Here is a 21,302-nt window from a genome sequence, read left to right as displayed (position 1 = left end):
GGGTCATGGAGGAACTCAAACAGCAACGGGAAACCTACATTGCACAGTTATTAATATTTTTATTTATATACCAATTTATTATGCAACCCGCAAGGAGTGTCTGGGCACATACATGATAGATAAATAATACCAGTGGCTGAACAATCTGGGCCGTTTTCACCCATGCAGCACAGGAGGTTCTGCCAGGGGACCACAGCTCCCTAATACAATGAATTCACTGCCCCATAAACTGGACTGATGGCTCACACCAAATCCTAAAGGTCTCCAAGGGTCCTGACCAAGCTAGAAAAGCCACCAAGGACCTAACCTCAGGCTTTGCGGGGCTGCACAGGAGATGGAATTCCCCTAAGAATCCCCTGGGCCTGCCACCAGGCGTTCCACCCTGGGGAGAGACAGCAAGAGCGTTCATGCAAAAAAACAGGGGAAAAGATGGCATGATGCTGAAGGGAAGCTTGAATGGGTCTAATTACATAGAGCAACTGGGCAGTCTTATGTGGAGAGTTCTTCTGTGATGCTGCCCCGTGTCAGGGTCAATCACAGGCTAAATAAGAGCTTTACTAACCACATCATAAAGAGCTGGAATTGCTTTTATGTTCAGGCTGGAATGGGTCAGGATTACTTCATTAACAATAAACTTGTACATATTTACGGTCTGCATTGTGCTTTAAATAATGAGAGAAAGTTTGCCCTCTAGTCCTAAAGAATCCCAAATATCCAGATAATTTGAGAAGTCTCCAGTGCTAAGATATCATCGTGAAAGTTTAATGAAAATAACTTACTTAGAACTCATTTTTGTTGCAGTCTTTGCTGTAAAGCTTTGACTTATGTGGGTCTTATGATGTGGTGCAACTGGGAAAACATGGAGTTCTGGACACCAAAGGAAGTGTGTATATAATTATAACTGCAAACCCCATCTTAAATACTCACGCTGCTGTACGTGTATGTTCACTGAATGCTGCAGGACGCATTGGAAGAAAACAGTATATGTGGTGAATGTACCATTCCTTGCTGGGTATTGTTTTATAAATGAAATCAGCCCCTTTAATAATCCAAAGTGGTAGGACCAGAATAATGGAAATCCTACAGATTTTCTACATGTTCTTTTCCATAGTGTGATTGGGACTAAATTACTAGTCTATACTCTAGTGGAAATTTACATGCATCATCATCTGGCCAAACGAGGCCCCAGGGGAGTCACTCATTCATTATCATAAATTAATAGATTTTTAAGGCCAAAAGGGATCATTTGCTTGTAATGGCAGACTAAAGATGCTCAATTTATTTATCTTAACAAAGAGAAGGCTAAGAGATGACTTGAGCACAGTATACAAATACCTACATGGGGAAAGACTTCTGACATAGAGACCTCTTCAGTCTATCAGACAAGGGTAAACCAGTTTCAATGGCAGGGCGCTGAAGCTAGGCCAATTCAGTCCTAGGTGCAACTTTTTAAGAGTGAGGGTAACTAACCACTGGAACACCTTTCCCTCGGTATGGGGTGGATTGTCCATCATCTGAAGACTTTAAATCAAGACTTGAATGAGTTTCTGAAAGGTTGTTTGTGGTGGTGTTGTAGCTGTGTTGGCCCCAGGATATGAGACAGACAAGGTGGGGGAGGTAATATTATTGGGCCAACTTCTGCTGGGGCAAGATACAAGCGTCCAGACTGCCCAGAGTTCTAACAGATGTGCTCTAGATCAACCAGAGGGAAAGGATTCCTGGAAGCAGGAGTCACAGGGTGAGGTCTTCTGGCCTATGTTATGCAGGTCAAACTAGAGTAGTGGTCCCCAAACTTTTTACTTCACGCCCCCGCCTCCCCAGAGCCGGGGCCAGGAGTAGGGCCACGGCTCTCGGATGTGGGGGACGCAGACAGGGGGAAAGGGGCTGAGGCTGGGGACAGAGCTGGGGGCAGGAGCAGAGCTTCGTCCAGGGGCCTTGGCCAGCAGTTGGGGTCCCAAGCATGGGGCTGGCAGCCACGGCCAGGAGCAGAGCCTTGAGAGAGGGGCCAGCGGCTGGGGCTGGGGCCAGGAGTGGAGCCGGGTGGCACTCGCTCCCCACCCCTCCCCCGTGGGGGCTGGCCCAGGCCCTAGCCATGCCCCCCCCGAACATTCCTCCATGCCCCCCTGAGGGGGGGCAGGCCTCACAGATTGGGGACCTCTGGACTAGATGATCATAGTAGACTCTTTTGACCTTTAAATCTATGAATTATCTAGTCTCATCCTCCACATGGTACAGGCGATAGAATTTCACCCAGTGATTCCTGCATCAAGCCCACAATATCTTCAAAGTATGTTCATAGTGTCTTAGAGTTACACATCACACAGATTTACGGCTCCTCCGCTATCTAGTGTACCTTGCTCAGGGAACAAAATGCAGCTCCTGTCCAGTGGCGCTCTGTACCATCCACCCTACTTCACCTGGGAAGGAATTCTACTATGCTCCACAGCCGCAGAGAAGCCACGGTGAGGATGTGAAGAATATTAGGTAATATTCTTAACCAACCCTTTTCTGTCTCCTTCATTGTCGGAAGGACGCGTGATTGTGCTGATGACACTTTCTGTGGCAGCAAGTGCTGAGAAGATTTGGGCTCTTGGACCCGCTGTGGAGGGTCTCACCTGTTCTGCAGTGGATTCAATCTACAAATTTTCCAAAGGAGCTCGTAACCAAGGAACTGTGCATTTAAACCTTTCTGCCTTGGCACACAAGGTAGATAATGTACCGTTTGCTTCCTGCCCTGGCAATTGAGAAGTCTGTCTAAAATACTTACACAGCTCCCCATTATCACAGCAACTGAGCATTTCACAATCTTTAATGTATTTATCCTCAGAACACCCCAGTTAGGTAGGAAAATACTATTTCATAGTTGGGAAACTGAGATACAGAGAAATAAATGACTTCCCCAAGGCCATTCAAGATATCTGTGGCAGAGCAGGGAATTGAATATGGGTCTCTCAGTCCCCAGGCCACTGCTCTTATCATTGGGCTATCCTTTGCCTCTGAAGAGAGTGGTAACATCTTTGTGAAAAGCCTCAGAATTTCATAAGGGACTAGACACAGGTATCCTTCTCTGAGGTTGGCACAGGTTCACTCCCAAGCCTGCAAAATCAAATCTGCTCTAGTTCCTGTCCAATAGTACAGTCAATGTTTGAGGTACAAAATGTAATTTGGAAACTCTTGGGTGATGCTGTAGTGAACATGGTGTGTTAGTACTTATGTGGGGAGAATGCCTGACAGTAGAGGGCTGTTTAATCAAGCAGACAAAGGCATAACAAGCTCCAGTGGCTGGAGGTGAAGCTAGATAAATTCAGGCTACAGTTAAGGAGCAAAATTTTAACAGTGAGGATAATGGACTGTTGGGACAGTTTACCAAGAGATGTGGTGGATTCGCCATCACTTAAAGTCTTTAAATCTAGATTGGATGTCTTTCTAAAAGATATTTTCTAGCTCAACCACAAGGTGTGGGCTTGATATTGGAATAGCTGAGTGGAATTGGGTGGCCTGTGCTATTCAGGAAGTCAGACCAGGTGACCATAATGGTCCCTGATGGCCTTAAAAGCTGAAATTTATGGAGGGGGCCACTGGTCTTTCCAGGCATGCTCTTTTCTTGGAAAGGAATCCTGCTGATTTCAGTCTTCACGTCTCTCCTCTTTTGGATCAGTTATTCTAGATCAAATAATCCCCACCTAAATTCCAAAAGAATGTAGGAAGCCCACTGCTCTGGAAGAATTTGACTTCAGTGGAGCCACTATTTCACTCTGAAAGTCCAACCAGCTGCTAAGTCACAAAAAACTGATATTTGCAAGAAAACAAACAGTCACCACAAAGCAGAAAGTTGACGTCGGAGTGGAAGGAAAACATGGCAATCAGTGGCTTGTGGTTTAGGGCTGCAGTGACTGAGCACATGCATGTGAGAAGACGTAGCAAATGCAGAACTCTTGCCATGTGACAATAAAAATGCTGCCCTCCAGCGTAACCCTTGTTACTTGTGGGACTCAAGTTATGAATGCCACAAAATGATTGCCTGGTGCCGTACAAGCAAATTCCTTAGCAGCTGTCACTCACTAATGACCGGCAATTTGAAAAGCGGCCAGCCCTTCCATAATACAAACGTCTGCGAAAATAATGTTTGTCTACAATTCTGGAAACTTGGCACTCTCTTTGAGAATAGCTGTCAAGCTATTGATACATCTATTTATCCTAGAGTTTCATTGTGCTACCCTCATTGTAGTACCTGAGCATCTTCCGCTTCAAAACTTGTCTTGCATTAGTAGACTTCGTGAAGGCTCTGGCTCTGTCCCTTTTGGGGCATAAATGCACTTGCAGTTGGGGTATGTCTTTGCTGGAAATATTCTGGATGACCTAAGAGATTTCTTTTTAGCCAGCCTATTGCTAGTTGGTACACTTGACCTGCAGTACAATACATTCCAGGAATAAAACCCCAAACTTCAGTATGATTTAGCATCAAATTAATGTTCAATTTCTATCCCTCTTGCAGGCAGAGTTGTGTGTGAGGATGCTGAATGCTTTAGCACAGGAGGTAGATGCTGAGCTTTGATATCAAAGGCACTCAGCACCTAGCAGGATGGGGCCCCAACTGTTTATCTTTCATTGTCCTATTATTAAAATCCGTTATCCTCTAGCTGCTTTTGACTCACTATGAAACTGCAATAAAGGAGATAAAATACCTTGGACTCCACATGTTCCCAAGGTATCGGGCTGTTTCCTGTCTCGCTTTCTGCTGGATTCCACTATCGACTCTTCTTCCTCATATTTTGGAGCATGACGTTTATAGATCCTATGGGGACGGGCTGTCCCGTCCTCGTGCTTATTTGTAGCCTGAGGTTCAATGAAATAGTCTTCATTTGCAAGCCGAAATACACCTCTCTGGGAGGGGGAGAGAAAGTCAGTGTCATTTGTATGATGCATTGGCTCACGGTGAAGACAATTACAGTGGGATGGGTTTGCAGAATTTGTCATGCAGAAATAGATGCTTTGTAAAGATGTTGCTTTTGCCTCTTTATCCATGCTGAGAACTATAAGCTCCCAGACACAGAACAACAAACCAGCATGGACTGAACACACTAGTCAAGATTTGAGATTCAGAAAGCAAAACTCATGCATGCACTGCAAAGTTTAACCGCCTCCAGTTAGAAACAAAGGGCAAGGCTGTTTGATGCTGAGGTGCTCAATAATAGTAAGGATTTAGACAGAGACAGACAGAGGCTTCTGAAGACAAGCAGACACAGAAAACACCAAGAGAGAACAGTAAGGTCATGTGTGCGAGTAAGTTGCAAGCTTCTTTTTCTCTCCTGTGTTAAAATCACTCTTTGCCTCTGCCCTTATTTAAAAAGTTCTGTTACTCTTCTGTAACAGACCAACGTACTACATCTTATCACAGTGCTACTCCAGCATTTTGAGTAGTTTTTGTAGAACGCTGCAGTATTTTTATTAGGGTGTCCCTCTAAATTCAAGATAGTTGCTGCTGCCCATTTACACGGTATAAGCACCCATGGTTTTTAACCACCCTTAACCAAAGTGCGAGTCTCTGGCTTCTTATGCTCACGCATCAGAACATCTTTAGGGAAGCAGAGGAACAGGAAGCTGTAGGGGTCCAAGTTCACTGCAGGAACTCAAAGCTGGGAAACTCAGAGTTACTCACTGAGCCAAACAATTGCACGGACAGCACAACGAGGAGGTGCTATTGGCATCTTTCCTTTGGCAGGAAATGAAATCCTAATGCTTTCATTTGTTTAATAAACTCTCCCACTGCTGATCGCTATGGGGCTCTGTGTTTGAGTCTCAAATCTGTGATACTGAACGATATCAATAGTAACTACAATTAGGCAATGCTCCCATTCTCCTGACTTCAGCCTCTCTGAATTTGCTCTGTGTATCTGTTTCATTCCTAGGAACGGGGAGTTTTGGAGAAGGAGTTTGTAGGTTTCTTAGTCGTGGATGATCACTGGGCTGCGGGAGGGTAGTGCTGCTAGAAATGTGATTTGAATGTATCTTCATGTTGTAACAGCACTCTGCGGGTTCTGAGCTAAATTAATTGCTGTGGAGTAGCCTTGCTCTCTGTCTGGCTTGTCTGAAGTGGATTGTTGTGTAGGATGCTTACATAATAACCCATTCGTTTTCAGCTTTGTTTATTATGCTTTTGATCTGACATTTTCATTACTTTTGCATGCCACAAGCAGGAAAAAAACGAGGGAAGATTAAAATGTGGCACAATAAAGCCTTGTTGTTAAACTCTCCATTTATTCCAGGAGACGTTTTGTAAGTATGATCATCAGTTCACCAGGCTTCACGTGCTACAAGAGGCCTGACTATGAGCAATTAGCTTCTCCTTCCCCCAGAGGGCTAGTTCCACACTGTGGAAATCTTCCAGGCATACACAGACACAACTCAATTCACTTTTGCTCCGGTGGCTTTCAGAGCTATTTCTATGCTGTTTGTCTGCTGTTGTTACAAAGATACTGAAAAAGGGAATTTCTGGACACTTATGGCTCCTTATTACAGGGTGGCTGCCTCTTAAGGGCTGGAGGCCTGGGGCCAACCCTGAAGAGGCACATCTGGGTATGAATCAGGTGATTTCCCTATAAAGCGCAGAAGGTGAGCGCAGTGAAGGGATAGTTGCTACTGCAGCGGGAGAGCAGGGACTGCTAGGAGTGGGCTGGCTCCAGCAGAAAGCCGGGGACTTGGCACTGCGACTCCAGCCAGGTAGGGCCTGGGAGTGGCCTGCCAAAGCGGGAAGGCAAGCCCCAGGCAGGAAGGCCTGGAAGGAGGGTGATTAGAGACTGCTAGGAGTGCACAGAGGAGATCCCTGGGATGGGGGACTGAGACTACCGGCAGGAAATGACTGGTAGTGACCTGATGAGGGTTAAATGGATGGACTTTGGTTTGGACTTAGTTTCATCCTTGAGTTTATTTTAATCTGATCCGGACTCCAAGAAGGGGTGTTGTGACTGGACAAAAAGGGTGTGTGGAGTTTCCTTAAGGAGCCCCTTGAGGGGGAAACTAAGGCAGGCTACCTGACGCATGACCCCAGGCCATGCAAAGGCGCTCTGGTGTAGGCCACTTCTTCACACTCCTTTTTTGACCCTGCTACTTCATCCCACAGTGAACCCAACATGCTCCAACCTCACACGCCCAGGCTGGGTCTGGCAGGGTCCCACAGGAGCTGCTCACCACCGAAGAGCAGGATTTACCCCCCCCAAATTAGGCCCTGATCCTGCAACCGGATTCACAAAGACAGGCCCTTATGCACATGCAAGGCCTCAGTGTCTTGAATGGGCTTTGTACAAGGGTCTAGCTGTACAGATCCAATTGTACGGTTGTGGCCTTAATTAGTGGTGGTAACTCAGTGGTTTCCATGGAAAAGATGATGGGTCTGTGATTTTCCAGATGCTGAGCATCTACAGCCCCCATTGATTTCAGCTGGAGCTTTGAAAACCAGGCTCATGGGGCTGAAATTCATTTCTTATGGTGTCTCTTCTCTTCTCTCTGTTGCTAACACCAGCCCCACTAAACCACCTAGCTCCTTGTCCTGTGTATTGCTATCCTCCACGATGCCTCCTGCAAACAGAACAACCTCTGTGTGTGCCTGAAGCCTTCTGCCCTTGGGGCCCACCAACACTAATAAAAAATCAATTATCCAAACTTTGGAGACGTTTGTATTTGGACCAGAGCTTCCCAGCTGGGCCCATCTCTATCAGGCAAATGTAGGGGTTAATATTGTGTTCTAGCCTATGGAGGAGACAGGGGTTCCACTGCAAATCCCGAGGCTGGGACACCAAGGACAGCGTGGGTCACCGGCTCTTGTCCACATGAGCCATATTCTTTAATGATACTTCATGTGATCTTCCAGTTGATGCTTGGTTGATTCTTTCTTGTCTGTGTGCTGGGGTGTCCATCCCACACTTGCCCTAAAGGGGTTAATGGAAGCAAGATGGGCCAATTAACCTATTAGGCAGCAAGCTGGGAGAATTACGTCTGAGAGGAAGACCCTAATTAGGGGAAGCTCACCTGTGCAAGAACAGGTGGGGCTCCTATAAAGCCAGAGAGCTGATGGCAGAGCGGGGCTGCAGAGAGGAGGTTGCAGTCACTCCCTGGGAGGAGGGAGTTGTGAGGCTGGCAAACCCAAGGGAGTGGGGAGAGCCAGAAGGTATGGAAGAAGCTTAGGGAAGGATAGTAAGGTCTAGGAGGGAGCAGTCCTTGGCTGCTGAAGAAAAGGCCCCTGAGATGGAACCCAGAATAGGGGTCGGGCCCAGGTTCCCCTCCAGCCACTGAGGAAGTGGCACCGGCTGGGCAGTGAACGGGAAGACTGCCTGAGCCTATTTGGCAGGAGAGACTTTGGTACCATGGAAAGGAGAAACAGAGAGTGACCTGGTCAGAGCGCCCAGTCATGAAAAGGAGGCTGCAGGGCCCAGAGCAAGAGTGGCTGCAGAGAGAGAGAGGCAGCAGGGCAGGCAGCGAGCAGCAAAAGGGGACCTTGGGCCTGGAAAGATTCCCCAGAGCTGCCAGGAGGAGGCGCCACCTGCAGTGAGTGGACCCCGTGACAGTCTGCAGCTCCGTTAAGGAATGAAGGCCCAGAGGGTTAGCTTTTAGCACAGCCAGTCTGACCTCACTTTTCTCATTCAAAAATGAAGCCATTAATTTTTCAGGTTACATTGTTTCCAAGATGTATCTTGTGGCTGAATGATGCCTTCATGCTGTACCTGCGATGTGTGGAGGGGACACACCCGTGCAGTAAAGCACAGCTCGCCGTCGGGTGTGTATGGGAGGGTTACGGCAGCCCCTGGAATCTGCTCTGAGGATTTCAGCTCTGTAACTGGGATGGTTCTCTCTGCTGACAGCACAAAGTGCTGTTCCCGTAATTCCATAAGCGTAGGGCTGACACTCCTGTAGCGCAGTGTTCAGAGAGGAACAGGACTGCCCCAGGTGCATTCTTGGCAGTGTGGAGTACCAAGGAGACTTTCAGAAACACGGGCTATTAATGCTGTCTCTGGGAAGATCATTACAACACACAAGTGGCACAGCCACAGGGGTGCGGAGATGGGAGCTCCAGGGACATTGTCCCTTACGCAGACCTATTCCTTATGGAGCTTTCAATTAGTTTCTTAATACGTTTTATTCTGTCTCCCTCCATAATGGAAGGTGGATGTGTATCATGGCCTCTGCCTATAACTGCCCAGAATATCCTTCAAAAGGGACATTTTCATCACAAGGAGATTTTTCTCCTGGTAAAATATTTTAAATTAAATTTTATCAAGGGATGAGATTTGCTCTGGGTGGGATTGTATGTTTCACGTCAATATTTACAATTTCATTAATGCTTTTGCGTATTGCATGTGATAATTCCTTATTTTATCTCAGTAATTCCTGTACAGTACATAGGACAGATTCTGTTCTTACTTACACTGGTACAGATCAGAAGTAACTTCACTGAAGCTGATGAAATTACACCGGCAGAAAACCAGTTTAAGAGAGAGCAGAATAAGGCCCTTAATGGGCAAAGGAATAAAGATTGCTTTATTTTAATTTTTTGGACAGCAAGGATCTAAGGTGATGGTCTTTTTTAAAAATAATCTGATAGAGATGAAACGTGGTCATAAAAACACAAAGCTAGAAAGGCAGCGGAAGGATACTACTAAACATGTAATTACTATAACTTACACAGAATAACGAATGCTAGACCAGATGTTGATCAAAAAGATAAGAGGTATATGGCCTTGAGGAATGCTAATTACACTTGATCTTGTCACAGGCAGAAATTTCAAGTCACTTGTACATTACAAGTTGGATGGAAACAACATTAAGTTTAGAATGTAAAGTATTACCATCATACATAAAAGTAAGCCACTGTGTCCTACCCCTGTAGCTTCCAGCTTCTGCAGAACTGTATTGTCTTCCTTGTTTACATACAGTAATTCTTAGCACAATTCCAAATGATATGCGATTAATCCTTTATAATGAAGGCACAGCTCATGCTGCATTACTTTCAACAATTGTTATATATGACATTATATATTGTTTGTATAGCATTGGGTGTTTTAACGTCTGTCTGCTGAAAAATTCAGGTTTAGCTTTAAAAAAAAAAAATAAAGCCAAGTTGAAAAGCTCACTGATTTGGGAGCATTAAACTGTTTGTTCTCTTGTGATTCTAAATAGGTTGACCATATGATAAATAGCTGCTCACCAGCTCTGCTAAACTACATATTGCGAAGTTCTTCTAGTCTAACCATTTTTCCTGTCAATCATTACTTTAGTAAATCCACTTTTAAATAAATAAGAATCCTTAGCATTTACATTGGACTTTTCTTCTTCACTGTGCTTTACAAACTAGCTACTTATTCCTCTCAACACCCCTGTGAAAGGGACTGAGCTGGCCGAGTTATTCCTAGCAAATCATGCATTTGTTATTAGTCCCTTCTCCTGTTTGTGGATTATCTGCAAATAGACTTCAATTTTCACTAATCTGTTTCTTCTTTGAATATTATTTGATGAATGGCTCATGTGAACTTACTTCAGCCTATGAACTATTTACAGTTATTGCTTTGAGTATTTGTTTATGCCTAACTCCTGCAATGGGGCTGGTCATCTAAGTCACATGGTATTGCTTCTGTTTCCTGACTGGATAAGTCCCCCACCTATAAATAGCTTTCAAGATGGCCTTGTGAATACTTCCAGTGTGCCTATATATTTGCCCAGGGTATCTATGGGCACATACATTCACATGAGCATTCATAACACTTCCCCTTTCCCTGAACAATCTGGCAATCAATATTTCACTCAGACATTTGCAAACATGCGACTCAAAGGGCTATGGGCTCCTCCTAAAGGAATTCACCTCTTTTATCTGAATGAATGCTTGGGAATATATTTTTTTTTTGGCATTTGTTCAGCTCAAGAAGTAAGTAGTTTTTACTCTCCCATCCCAACTTCAGAGATTTGAAAAGCAGCCGAGGCCCGAGAGGCAGTTAGTGTAAGAGGCAGTCTTAGAACTCCTTGGTTCCCACTGGGGTGCCCAGGCCACTAGACTGCATCTCCGCCCTTTACTCAGCAGCTGTATGTCGAAATCCAGAAACTCTTCTCATGAGTTGTAGAACTTAGGGAGAAAGTTCAAACTAAAGGGCCTGATCCTGCAATGTAATGAGATGCTGAGCGCAGATAGCTCCTGTTCCCTTCAGTAGGAACTAAGGGTCCTCTGTACCTCCCAGGATGTGCTCAGCACCTTACAGTATTCTCTCCATGAGGTACATCCTGCACACGGTGATCACACCTTTCCTGATCTCCGCAGTGATTAGCTGACACCTTAAGCATCTCCCAAATTTTATTCTTAAATTCCAAATAACATTCAGCATCAGGTAATAGTTACAAATATTTGATCTTCGCTGTTACTACCTTCACCTTCTCCAATAGATGAACTGATGCTATGTGCAGAGTTCAATCTGCTACCCACTGCTTAGTAATCTGCAACAGGGCTTTCGGGGCCAGATGCCATGAAGCTACACTGACTTGCACAAGCTGAGCATCTGACCAACAACATCGATGATTTTGTCACAGGATGTCAGTGGCAAATGCCTAAATTTCAAGTTAAAAAACCAAAACCAAATCTGTGACCTGTCCAGGTTATTGATTCTAAAAAAGCATCGCGTGCCAGAAGATGAATGCAATGCACGGATGCATAGTGCTGTTGTTTAAATACATTAATCTTAAGCCATGCTGCAGGGCAACTGACACAATTACTAGATGAATCTCTCACACACACATCCTGCTGGGCAACCACATCTAGAGCCCTCCTTATCTCCAGAACCTCAGGCCTCTATCACTTGAGCTAAAAAGGATTTCCCCAGTCGTCGGTCCCTTTATTCGGTCTGTGGGCCAGGCACTAGAAGACAAATACATCATACATTCCACTGCCTGCTGTAAGACAATCAGAATATTTGTTGCCCCAAGACACCTGCATGGAAATGGCGATGTCTGGATTTAATTATATTGATCAAGATAGAAGAGAATATTTTCAAAAGTGCTTTAGTGATGTAAGACTCAATCCTATTTTCAAAAACGACCTGGGCACTCAATGAGACTTTCACGTCAACTCCTAAATTCCTTGGTCATTTTTGAAAATAGGATTTAGAGTCCTAAGTCACTTAGGCATTTTTGAAAATGTTACCCTTTGACTTGTTTAATCCTCAGCAAGGCAGGCAGGTGTGACTCTAGTCTAATAACTAATGGAAACAGACTGGATTTATCGTACCTTTTATCTTTCCTTCACTGGAAAGGTCATTTCGTTTCAGACCCAAATTTAGCTGCTTCCTACACAAACCCGGTGTTTTCATTGATTTAAATTAGTTATAGCAGAGTGTGACTTTGGCACTGATGTCCAGAAAACATGATGAGTTTCATCAACCATAAATCGTTTCACCATAAATCTCTTTAAGCTTTCTGCATGGACTGTTTTTAATGGAGTCCTCTGTGATCCCACATTTGGACTATAGCAGATGAAGGAGGCATGAGATAGGACAGTCTTCAGTGGTTCACACCTGAAATCTACTTTCTACAGGAGTATGGAAAGAAGACAAGAAAGCATAGTCCCAAACAGGTAAGCCGACAGAACGTGAACCTGCACCACTGGAGTCAATTGGAGCTTTGATGTTAACTTCAGTGGAGGCAGTATCAAATCTGAAGGGTAAAACCCTTACCCTATTGCAGTCAATGGGAGTTTTGTCATTGTCTTCAACGGAGCCAGGATTTTACCCATCGTTTCTAATATTTTGATATCCCTGTGATTAAAGCGTCATTTTTCTGAATTCAACTGGAACACTTACCAGCCCATCACACGTGCTAAGAGCGGCTAAACCACCTTTCAGCGCCCAGTTCTGGACCTCTCCAATCATATGACAAGAGTTGTGATTGTAAGACTGGATCTTGGCATTGGTGATTCCTCCATATCGTCTCTCACTAACAAACCCAGGAGCAAGGAGATTGTTATTAACGCTTAAATTGAATTTTAGGTGCTGTCCTTTGTAATGCAGCTCATAAAAGGAGAGCAAATTGTTCCTTGAGGAAAGGGCCCTTTTGTGAATTGCGCGATGAGCCAGATCATAGGACAGAAAAGATCCGCTCTCATCAACTCGGATTGGATGAACAACGTCATAGCCAGAATATTGCCGGAGAACCGTCTCTGTGAAGAAAATATTTGCAATGATCAGATATAAAGACGATGATAATCTTTCATCCCAAAGGATCCCAATGCACTTCATGTTTATTGGGTCTACAAATTCTCAGTAGGGAGGGATCATTCTTCCCACCTCTGAACTGGAGACACATCTGTGATGATAAGTGTCAGCTGTTTAAAAGAGCAAAGGATTACACCACAGTAATTCAGAACAGGAAGTGAAGATTATCTGAGAGGGAGAATTTAGGCAAGCTAAATTACATGAGCAGATATAATTATTCAAATTGGAATGATGTCAGGACACCTGAGTTAACACCCTTATTCTTACAAAGTGCCAGAGGAAACAATCCCAAATAAATATGAAAGTTTCATTAGACAATTAGTGGTGAAGAGCAGACAGTCTCCCTCTGAAATAAGAAAAGGTGTTTTCTGGGTGAGTAGTTGTTTAACTTGAATAAATTTTTACATGCTCATAATGGAACTTCATAAGCAATAGTAGCTCAAATGTAAATATTTAATCCTCAATAGATAAGAGTTTAATTTGATTATTTTAATTACAGCTGTTTGAAAACTGCCACCCAAAAAAATAAAAATGTTCATAAACAAATTCTAGGGTTTTTTTTTCCAGAGAACATAAAATTTTCAATTAAAGGTTTTGACAAAAATTCAAAAAATGACATCCAGTTTTAATCAGTCAGAGATAGACATTGAGCATGAAATTCATTAATATACATATTTTGTCTTCCAATATAGCATTAGTGAAACACATGATGTCAGAGAGAGTTTAGGAAACCAGCTCTATTGACACTACTTATGATGAGGAGACTGAAGAAGAGAAAAGAGTTCAAAATACAGATACAGATACAGATCTGAAATTTGCAAATGGCTACTTTTTGTTTTATAATAGACTGAACCAAACCTCCAAATCTGAACAGCCAGAAGAATGGCCATACCAGGTCAGACTAATGGTCCACCTAGTTCATCTTCTGTCATCCAGTCCCTGCTGCAGGCTGTCAGAGGTTTAGGAACAACCAAAGCATGGGGGTGTGTCCCTGACCATCTTGGTGAATAGCCATTGATGGACCTGTCCTCCATGAACTTCTCTAATTCTTTTTTGAACCCAGTTATACTTTTGGCCTTCACATTGTCCTCTGGGTAGGAGTTCCACGGGTTGACTGTGAGTTGTGTGAAGAATTACTTCCTTCTATTTGTTTAAATCCTGCTGCCTATTAATTTCATTGGGTGACGCCCGGTTCTTGTGTTATGTGAAGGAGTAAATAACACGTCCTTATTCACTTTCTCCACACCAGTCCTGATTTATAGATCTCTGTCATACTCCCCTTAATCATCTCTTTTCTAAGCTGAACAGTCCCAGTCTTCTTAAGCTCTCCCTGTATGGAAGGTGTCCCATAGCCCTGATCATTTTGTTGCCCTTTGCCAAATACTGAAGTTAGGTTACCAGCCTGTAATTGCCAGGATCAGCCACAGATTTTCAGGTGTCTGCCAAAGTTTGCAGTTTGAACCCACCTCTGCTTTTTATCGGATGTGGCAGTACACATTCTAACACCATCTCACTTGATGTAATACTTCCAACTCTCATTTCCATTTTTTTCATTAGCAACTTTTATTCCCAAATGATATGGGTCACCATGCTCTCTTGCCCTTCCCTGAGACTTTGCAAGATGTCACACATGTTCTACATTTGGTTCCTAGAGAGGGTTATCTTGGCTCAGTGCCTGCAAGCTGCATGGAAACTATTTAAAAACACCATAATAGAGGCTCAAATTAAATGTATACCCCCAATAAATAAATAAATAGATCGATAAACAACTGTAAGCGGACCAGAAAAATGCCACCACGGCCAAACAGCAGAATAAAAGAGGTGGTTACAGACAAAAACACATCCTTTAAAAATTGGAAGTTTAATCCTACTGAGGAAAATAGAAAGGAGCATAAATTCTGGCAAGTCAAGTGTAAAAGTATAATTAGGCAGGCCAAAAAAGAATTTGAAGAGTATCTAGAAAAAGACAATAACTAACCGCAAAAAAAAAAAAAAAAAAAAATTAAGTACATCAGAAGCAGGAAGCCTGCCAAACAATCAGTGGGGCCACTGGATGGTTGAGGTGTTAATGGAGAACTCAAGGAAGACAAGGCCATTGCAGAGAAGCTAAATGAATGCTTTGCATCAGTCTTCACTGCAGACAACGTGAGGGAGATTCCCTTATCTGAGCCATTCTTTTTAGGTGACAAATCTGAGGAACTGCCCCACACTGAGGTGTCAATAGAGGAGGTTTTGGAGCGAATTGATAAATTAAACAGTAATCAGTCTCCTGGACCAGATGGGATTCACCCAAGAGTTCTGAAGGAACTTAAATTTGAAGTTGCAGAACTACTAACTGTGATAATGTAACTTATCCCTTAAATCAGCCTCTGTACCAGATGAGTGGAGGACAGCTAATGTAATGCTGATTTTTGTTAAAAGGCTCCGGGGTGATCCTGGTAATTACAGGCCGGTAAGCCTAACTTCAGTACCAGGCAAATTGGTTGAAACTGTAGTAAAGAACAGAATTATCAGGCCCATCGATTAACACACTATGTTGGGGAAGAGTCAACACAGCTTTTATAAAGAGAAATCGTGTCTCACCAATCTATTAGAATTATTTGAGGGTGTCAACAAGCATGTGGACAAGGGTGATCCAGTTGATATTGCATACCGGGACTTTCAGAAAGCCTTTGACAAGATCCCTCACTAAAGATCCTTAAGCAAAGTAAGAAGTCATGGGATAGGAGGGAAGGTCCTCTCCTATCTTGTAACCAGTTACCGATCCATGAAACAAAGGGTAGGAATAAATGGTCAGTTTTCACAGTGGAGAGAAGTAAATAGCAGAGTACACCAACAATCTGTCCTGGGACCAGTGCTGTTCAAAATATTCATAAATGATCTGGAAAAGGAGGTAAACCGTGCGGTAGCAAAGTTTGTCTATGTTACAAAAGTACTCAAGATAGTGAAGTCAAAAGCTGACTGAGAAGAGTAACAGAGGGGTCTCACAAAACTGGGTGACTGGGCAACAAAATGGCAGATGAAACATTGATAAATGCGAAGTAGTGCACATTGGAAAAAATAATCCCACTATACAAACAAAATGATGGGTTCTAAATTAGCTATTACCACTCAAGAAAGATCTTGGCGTTTCCAGGGATAGTTCTCTGAAAACATCTGCTCAATGTGCAGCGTCAGTCAAAAAAGCGAACAGAATGTTAGGAACCATTAGGAAAGAGAATAAAATGGAAAATATCATATTGCCTCTATATAAATCCTTGGTACACCAACACCTTGAATACTGCGTGCAGATCTGGCTGCCCCATCTCTAAAAAGATATATTAAAATTGGAAAAGGTACAGAGAAGGGCAACAAAAATGATTACGAGTATGGAACAGCTTCCATATGAGGAGAGATTTAAAAGATTGCAATTGCTCAATGTAGAAAAGAGATGACTAAGGGGGTATATGACAGAGGTCTATAAAATCATGACTGGTGTGGAGAAGGTACATAACACTTCATTATTCACTCCTTCACTTAACACAAGAACCAGAGGTCACCCAATGAAAGTAATAGGCAGCAGGATTTAAAGAAACAGAAGGAAGTAATTCTTCACACAATGCACAGTCAACCTGTGGAACTCCTTGCCAGAGGATGTTGTGAAGACCAAAATTATAACAGGGTTCAAAAAAGAATTAGATAAGTTCATATGGTCCATCAATGACTATTAGCTAAGATGGTCAAGCACACAGCCTCTACACGTCCCTAAGATTCTGACTGCCCAAAGCTCAGACTAGACAACAGGGGATGGATCACTTGATGATTGCCATGTTCTATTCATTACCTCTGAAGCGTCTGGCATTGGCCATTGTCAGAAGACAGGATACTGAGCTAGGTGAACCATTGGTCTGACCCGAATGGTCATTCTTATGTTCTCCATCATTTGGAGAGCCACCTGACACAGGACAACATGAATAATACAGCCCAGTACTCTAGGAAAGTGTACTCTGATTCCCCCAGAGTTGAGTTCCAGAGAAGCCACAAACCATCACCTAACCACAGAATCTCTTTAAATAGTCGTCAACAGTTAATAGAAACAAACAATCCCAGAAGAGAATCCCAAACCCCATTTACTCCTGGGGGCATTCTGTGCCAAAAAATTAAAAATTCTGCACCACAAATTTTAAAATTCTGCAAATTTTATTTGTCAAAATAACACTACATAATCACACGAGTTTTAATTATTTTGGTAATTTACTTCAAATACCTGTCAGCAAGTATGTCTGTAACAATACAGACACACAAAAACTCCCACAGAGCTAAAGAAACCCCTATGACAACCCAGCTCCTGTTTCTCTGCCCCTTCCCCCGAGCCCAGCTGGGGGGGCCAGATGCCCACAACCCCTCCCCCAGCCCAGCCATGGCCCCCCCTAGCCAATATACCTGAACCCCCACCCTCCCAGAGCCCAGCCACGGGGCCGCCATGGCCCAGATACCTGCCCCCCCAAAGCCCAGTTACAGAGCCCCCCCTTTGCTCAGATACCCACACCTCCTCTCCCCAGAGCCCAGCCATGCCCCCCTCACCAGCCCAGACACCTGCTCACCTCCCCCTGAGCCCAGGGATGCAGAGGGAGAAACAGCCTGATGCTTGGTCCCAGTTTCCTGTGCGCTGCCCTCGCCTTCCCTCAGGGCGTGCGGGGACCTGCAGCTGCCAGGAGCCCTCTCGCCCCCTCTCCCTTCCCCCAGCAGTGTGTTCTATATGCGAGCTGGGCAGTACCTCTTGTGACAGAGACCCCACTGGCTCCCCACTTGCTTCTCTCGGTCTGCCGGCCGGCTGCCTGGCTGGCTGAGGGCTCCTCTCCGCTCCCCGGCCGGACCCCAGGGCACCTCCAGCTCCGGGCAGTCTCCGCTTCCACCACCTGTGGGGCCCCGTCTGACTCCCCGGAGCCGAGCCGCCTGGGACTGGTGCAGAAGCCTGGCCAGTCTCAGCCAGGTGCGGGGAGGGGAGGTTGTTGGGGGGAGAGGGGGCTTGGCTGGGCCCCTCCAGGCAAGTGGGTCTTGAGGGAGCCCAGCCGGGGCAGGCCCTGGCCTGGCTGATCACGCCACTCCCGAGGGGCTGGAGCGATTCCTGGCCCTGGGACCAGCCCTGGCTGCACGGCCAGCTCAGCTCAGCAGATGGTCGCCTCCCAACAGGACTGGTGAATGTGGCTGGGAGGCAGGGCATGGGGGAGTGGGTCTCTTGGGGAGTCTCGGGGGGGTGCTGGGTTGTGAGGGGACAGGGAAGATGTGTGTGTTGGGGCACTAGGAAGTGGGGGTTCTGTGTGGGGTGCTGGGCAGTTGTGGTGGGGCTGTGGGCAGGGGGGCGCTGGGCAGGATTGGAGTGCAAGGCGCTGTGCATTTGTTTGGAGGGTTTTGGGGGGGTACTGGGCATAGTGGGTCCGGGGGCTCTGGCCATAGGGAGTCAGGGGGTGTTGGGCAGGGAGGCTGTGTGGTGTGGCATGGGCCCGCCCCCAAGGGGAAGGGGCATGCTGGCAGCAGAGGGCCAGGTGGGCCACTGTGCATCTGGCAACTGCCGGTTTGTAAATAGTGCCCTCGCGCTGGGCGGAGCAGGGCCGCCCCTGCCATGCCATGTCCCATTGCCTCTGGCCGGCCCCTTGCTCTGGGGACTGACCTCCCCGCACCATGCTCCACTGGGGCCCACAGAAGGTTAATCCGGCCCTGGAGCTGGGCTCTGCTGGGTCCAGTGGCCCGTAGTGGCAGCCACCTGCGGGGGACATGTATTCTGCGCATGCTCGGTGAGGCAGAATTCCCCCAGGAGAACCCTTTGGAACAAGGACAGGAGGCACAATTCGGCACACCAGCCTCAAAGACATATGGATCCCTTGGTCTGCCAGTACTGCAAGCACCAAACATGATGAAGTGAGCTGTAGCTCAGGAAAGCTCATGCTCAAATAAATTGGTTAGTCTCTGAGGTGCCACAAATACTCCTTTTCTTTTTGCGGATACAGACTGACACGGCTGCTGCTCTGAAACCAAACAGTCTTTGTACATCTATATTACCGATAAAAAAATGCCTGTCACACCGGAAGGGACAAAGTAAAAAGTATGCGGAGATGGTCCAGGAAAATGCCTTTGCAGCGGATGTGATTTCCGAGACAAAGTCTACTCAGGTAAACAGTTGCCCCCTAGTGATAAACGTGGTGACTAGTTAAGGCTTGTACAGTAATTCCACTTGTGCGACCTAGCCAGGGCACCTACACCAGGGGAATGTACCAGAGCACCCTGTACACCAGGGGATCTCCCCAAACCTCTTGACTTCCTCGGCATCTGCACTAGTTTCTCCTCTGTCTCTACTCCTCGCGAATCTGAGTGATGGAGGGTCCCGGCTCTGAGGCCTGGGGGACTCTCTAGGAATTGGTCTGGGCCAAGTAATCCTTAGTCCTGCCTTGAGCGCAGGGGACTGGGCTAGAAGACCTCTCGAGGTCCCTCCCAGGCCTACCATGCTCTGGTCCTAAGGAGGAAAGGGTCCCAGCCTTCAGGAGTCTTCCCATCTCTTGGTACCTGCTGCAAGCCAGGAGTTTATCGCTGGGGGTACATCACAGGGCTTCTAATGCTGGAGACAGGGGAGCGCTTAGACACATGCCCCTTCCTCTCCGGGTCACCGGCCATCGCCGCTTCCCAGGGGCCGGCCCTTGCATCTACCCTGCGGCTGAGTTTTGCCGAGGCACGGTTCCGTCGCTCAGTAAACGGATCCCCGGGGCCGTGGGGTCCAGCTCGGCCTCTGTTCCTGGTTTCACCGCCTCCTCTCCTGCCGCACACGGGTGTCCACCGGCCGGCACGAGGCAGCTGAGCCCGGGCCCGCCGGCGGGCGGAACGCGGCTCGTTGCCATGAAGGGCCCGGACAGAGCGGGCTCTCCCGGGACCCGCGGGCAGGAGCGGAGCTGGCCCGGGTTCTGCCGGCGGGACGCGCCTGTCTCCGGCCGAGAAACAGCCGCCACCGCCCAATCCCACCTGCCGCTTCCCCGCGGCAAACCCGCTTTTGCAAACTTGCGGCTCCCTCGCCCGGTGCGCCCCGGGCAGCCGCTTGCAGCCTTCCGCAGGCTCCCCGCAAAACACGGCTGCAGCCAGCCCGGGGAGGCGGCTCGCCCGCCGCCGCCGCCCTCCCTCTTCCCGCTCGGGTGCAAAACTCGCAGCGGCTTCTCCCCGATGCGAACAAAAGAGCCGCCCGCGGGGTACAGACCTTTCTCCGCGGCTCTGTCCGGCGGCTCCGCGCAGCCCGCCAGGGCCCCGGCGAGGAGCAGGAGGCGCCGGAGGGGGGCTGCCATGCTGGGCACGACCCGGGGCTCACTTCTCCCGGCCGGCTGGGCGAGGGGGCATGTCCCCGTCCCGCCTCGGCGCCCCACGGCGCCGCGTCCCGCTGCCTGCTCGGCTCCTCGCCCCGGCCGCGGCCGGTCCTCGCCCCGGGGCCCCGGCGGGCACTTGCCGGCTCTCCCGGGGGCGGCTCCGCGGCGGCCCCGGCCCCGTGCCCGGCTGTCAGCGTGTGCGCCCCGGGCGTTACCCCGGCCGCCCGGGGCTGAAAGGGAACAGCCCCCCCGGGTGCCCCGAACCAGCGTGTCCCGGGCCGGGGCCGCAGCCGCTGCTCGCCGCGCACACGGGGCAGGACCAGCGCTGGGAGTGACTCCGACGTTCCCCGCCGAGCCCCCGGGCCCCCTCCGCCGCTGCGGCTCCTTCCCCGGGCCCGGCCTCTCGGGCTGGTGCGAGGGAGCCGCCTGGTGGCTCTGCGAAGCACCCACCGGTGCGTCCCCCGCCCCGCTCGGCCTCCCCCGCTGAGTTGTCTGCCTTGGCCGAGGGCTTTTCCTTCGGCAGCTGGGCGCTACAGGTGCCCCGGGGGGCCCGTCCCACGTGGAGCGCAGCTGCGTGTCCTGCGGCGGGGCTGGGAGCAGGGGGGGTTGCCCTGAGACTTCAGTGTGGTGCTGGGCTGGGCATAAACCACCCCAGGCCTCCGTGGTCCCATTCCGGGGGGGACCGACCCCCGGTCCCGGCTGCTGCAGGAGTGAACAGGAGCCTGAGATGTAAGGGTAA

General features: G+C 47.5%; 1 protein-coding gene across 11 annotated transcripts in view; it reads right to left on the bottom strand.

Moving 5' to 3' along the window:
* ADAMTS7 (ADAM metallopeptidase with thrombospondin type 1 motif 7) overlaps positions 1–20,916 on the bottom strand; it is a 141,516-nt gene extending 120,600 nt beyond the window's left edge. For 4 of the 11 annotated variants that reach the window (XM_037910110.2, XM_037910112.2, XM_037910108.2 and 1 more), the window contains exons 1-3: positions 20,461–20,915; positions 12,831–13,186; positions 4,686–4,884 (exon numbers count right to left, since the gene is read on the bottom strand). In XM_037910110.2, coding sequence (XP_037766038.1) covers positions 4,686–4,884; positions 12,831–13,186; positions 20,461–20,545 — 640 coding nt within the window. In that variant the 5' untranslated portion in view covers positions 20,546–20,915. Of the gene's footprint in view, positions 1–4,685; positions 4,885–12,830; positions 13,187–20,460 lie in introns of those variants that run through there. The other 7 variants (XR_005226975.2, XM_037910113.2, XM_037910114.2 and 4 more) reach the window with 4 other exon arrangements.
* Between the last annotated feature and the right edge of the window lie 386 nt (positions 20,917–21,302).

The sequence above is a fragment of the Chelonia mydas genome, chromosome 10 (genome assembly GCF_015237465.2).
Source record: "Chelonia mydas isolate rCheMyd1 chromosome 10, rCheMyd1.pri.v2, whole genome shotgun sequence".
Classification (NCBI taxonomy): domain Eukaryota; kingdom Metazoa; phylum Chordata; order Testudines; family Cheloniidae; genus Chelonia; species Chelonia mydas.
Note: the sequence above shows the minus strand (reverse complement) of the source record. Positions and strands in the feature narration are given on the sequence as shown.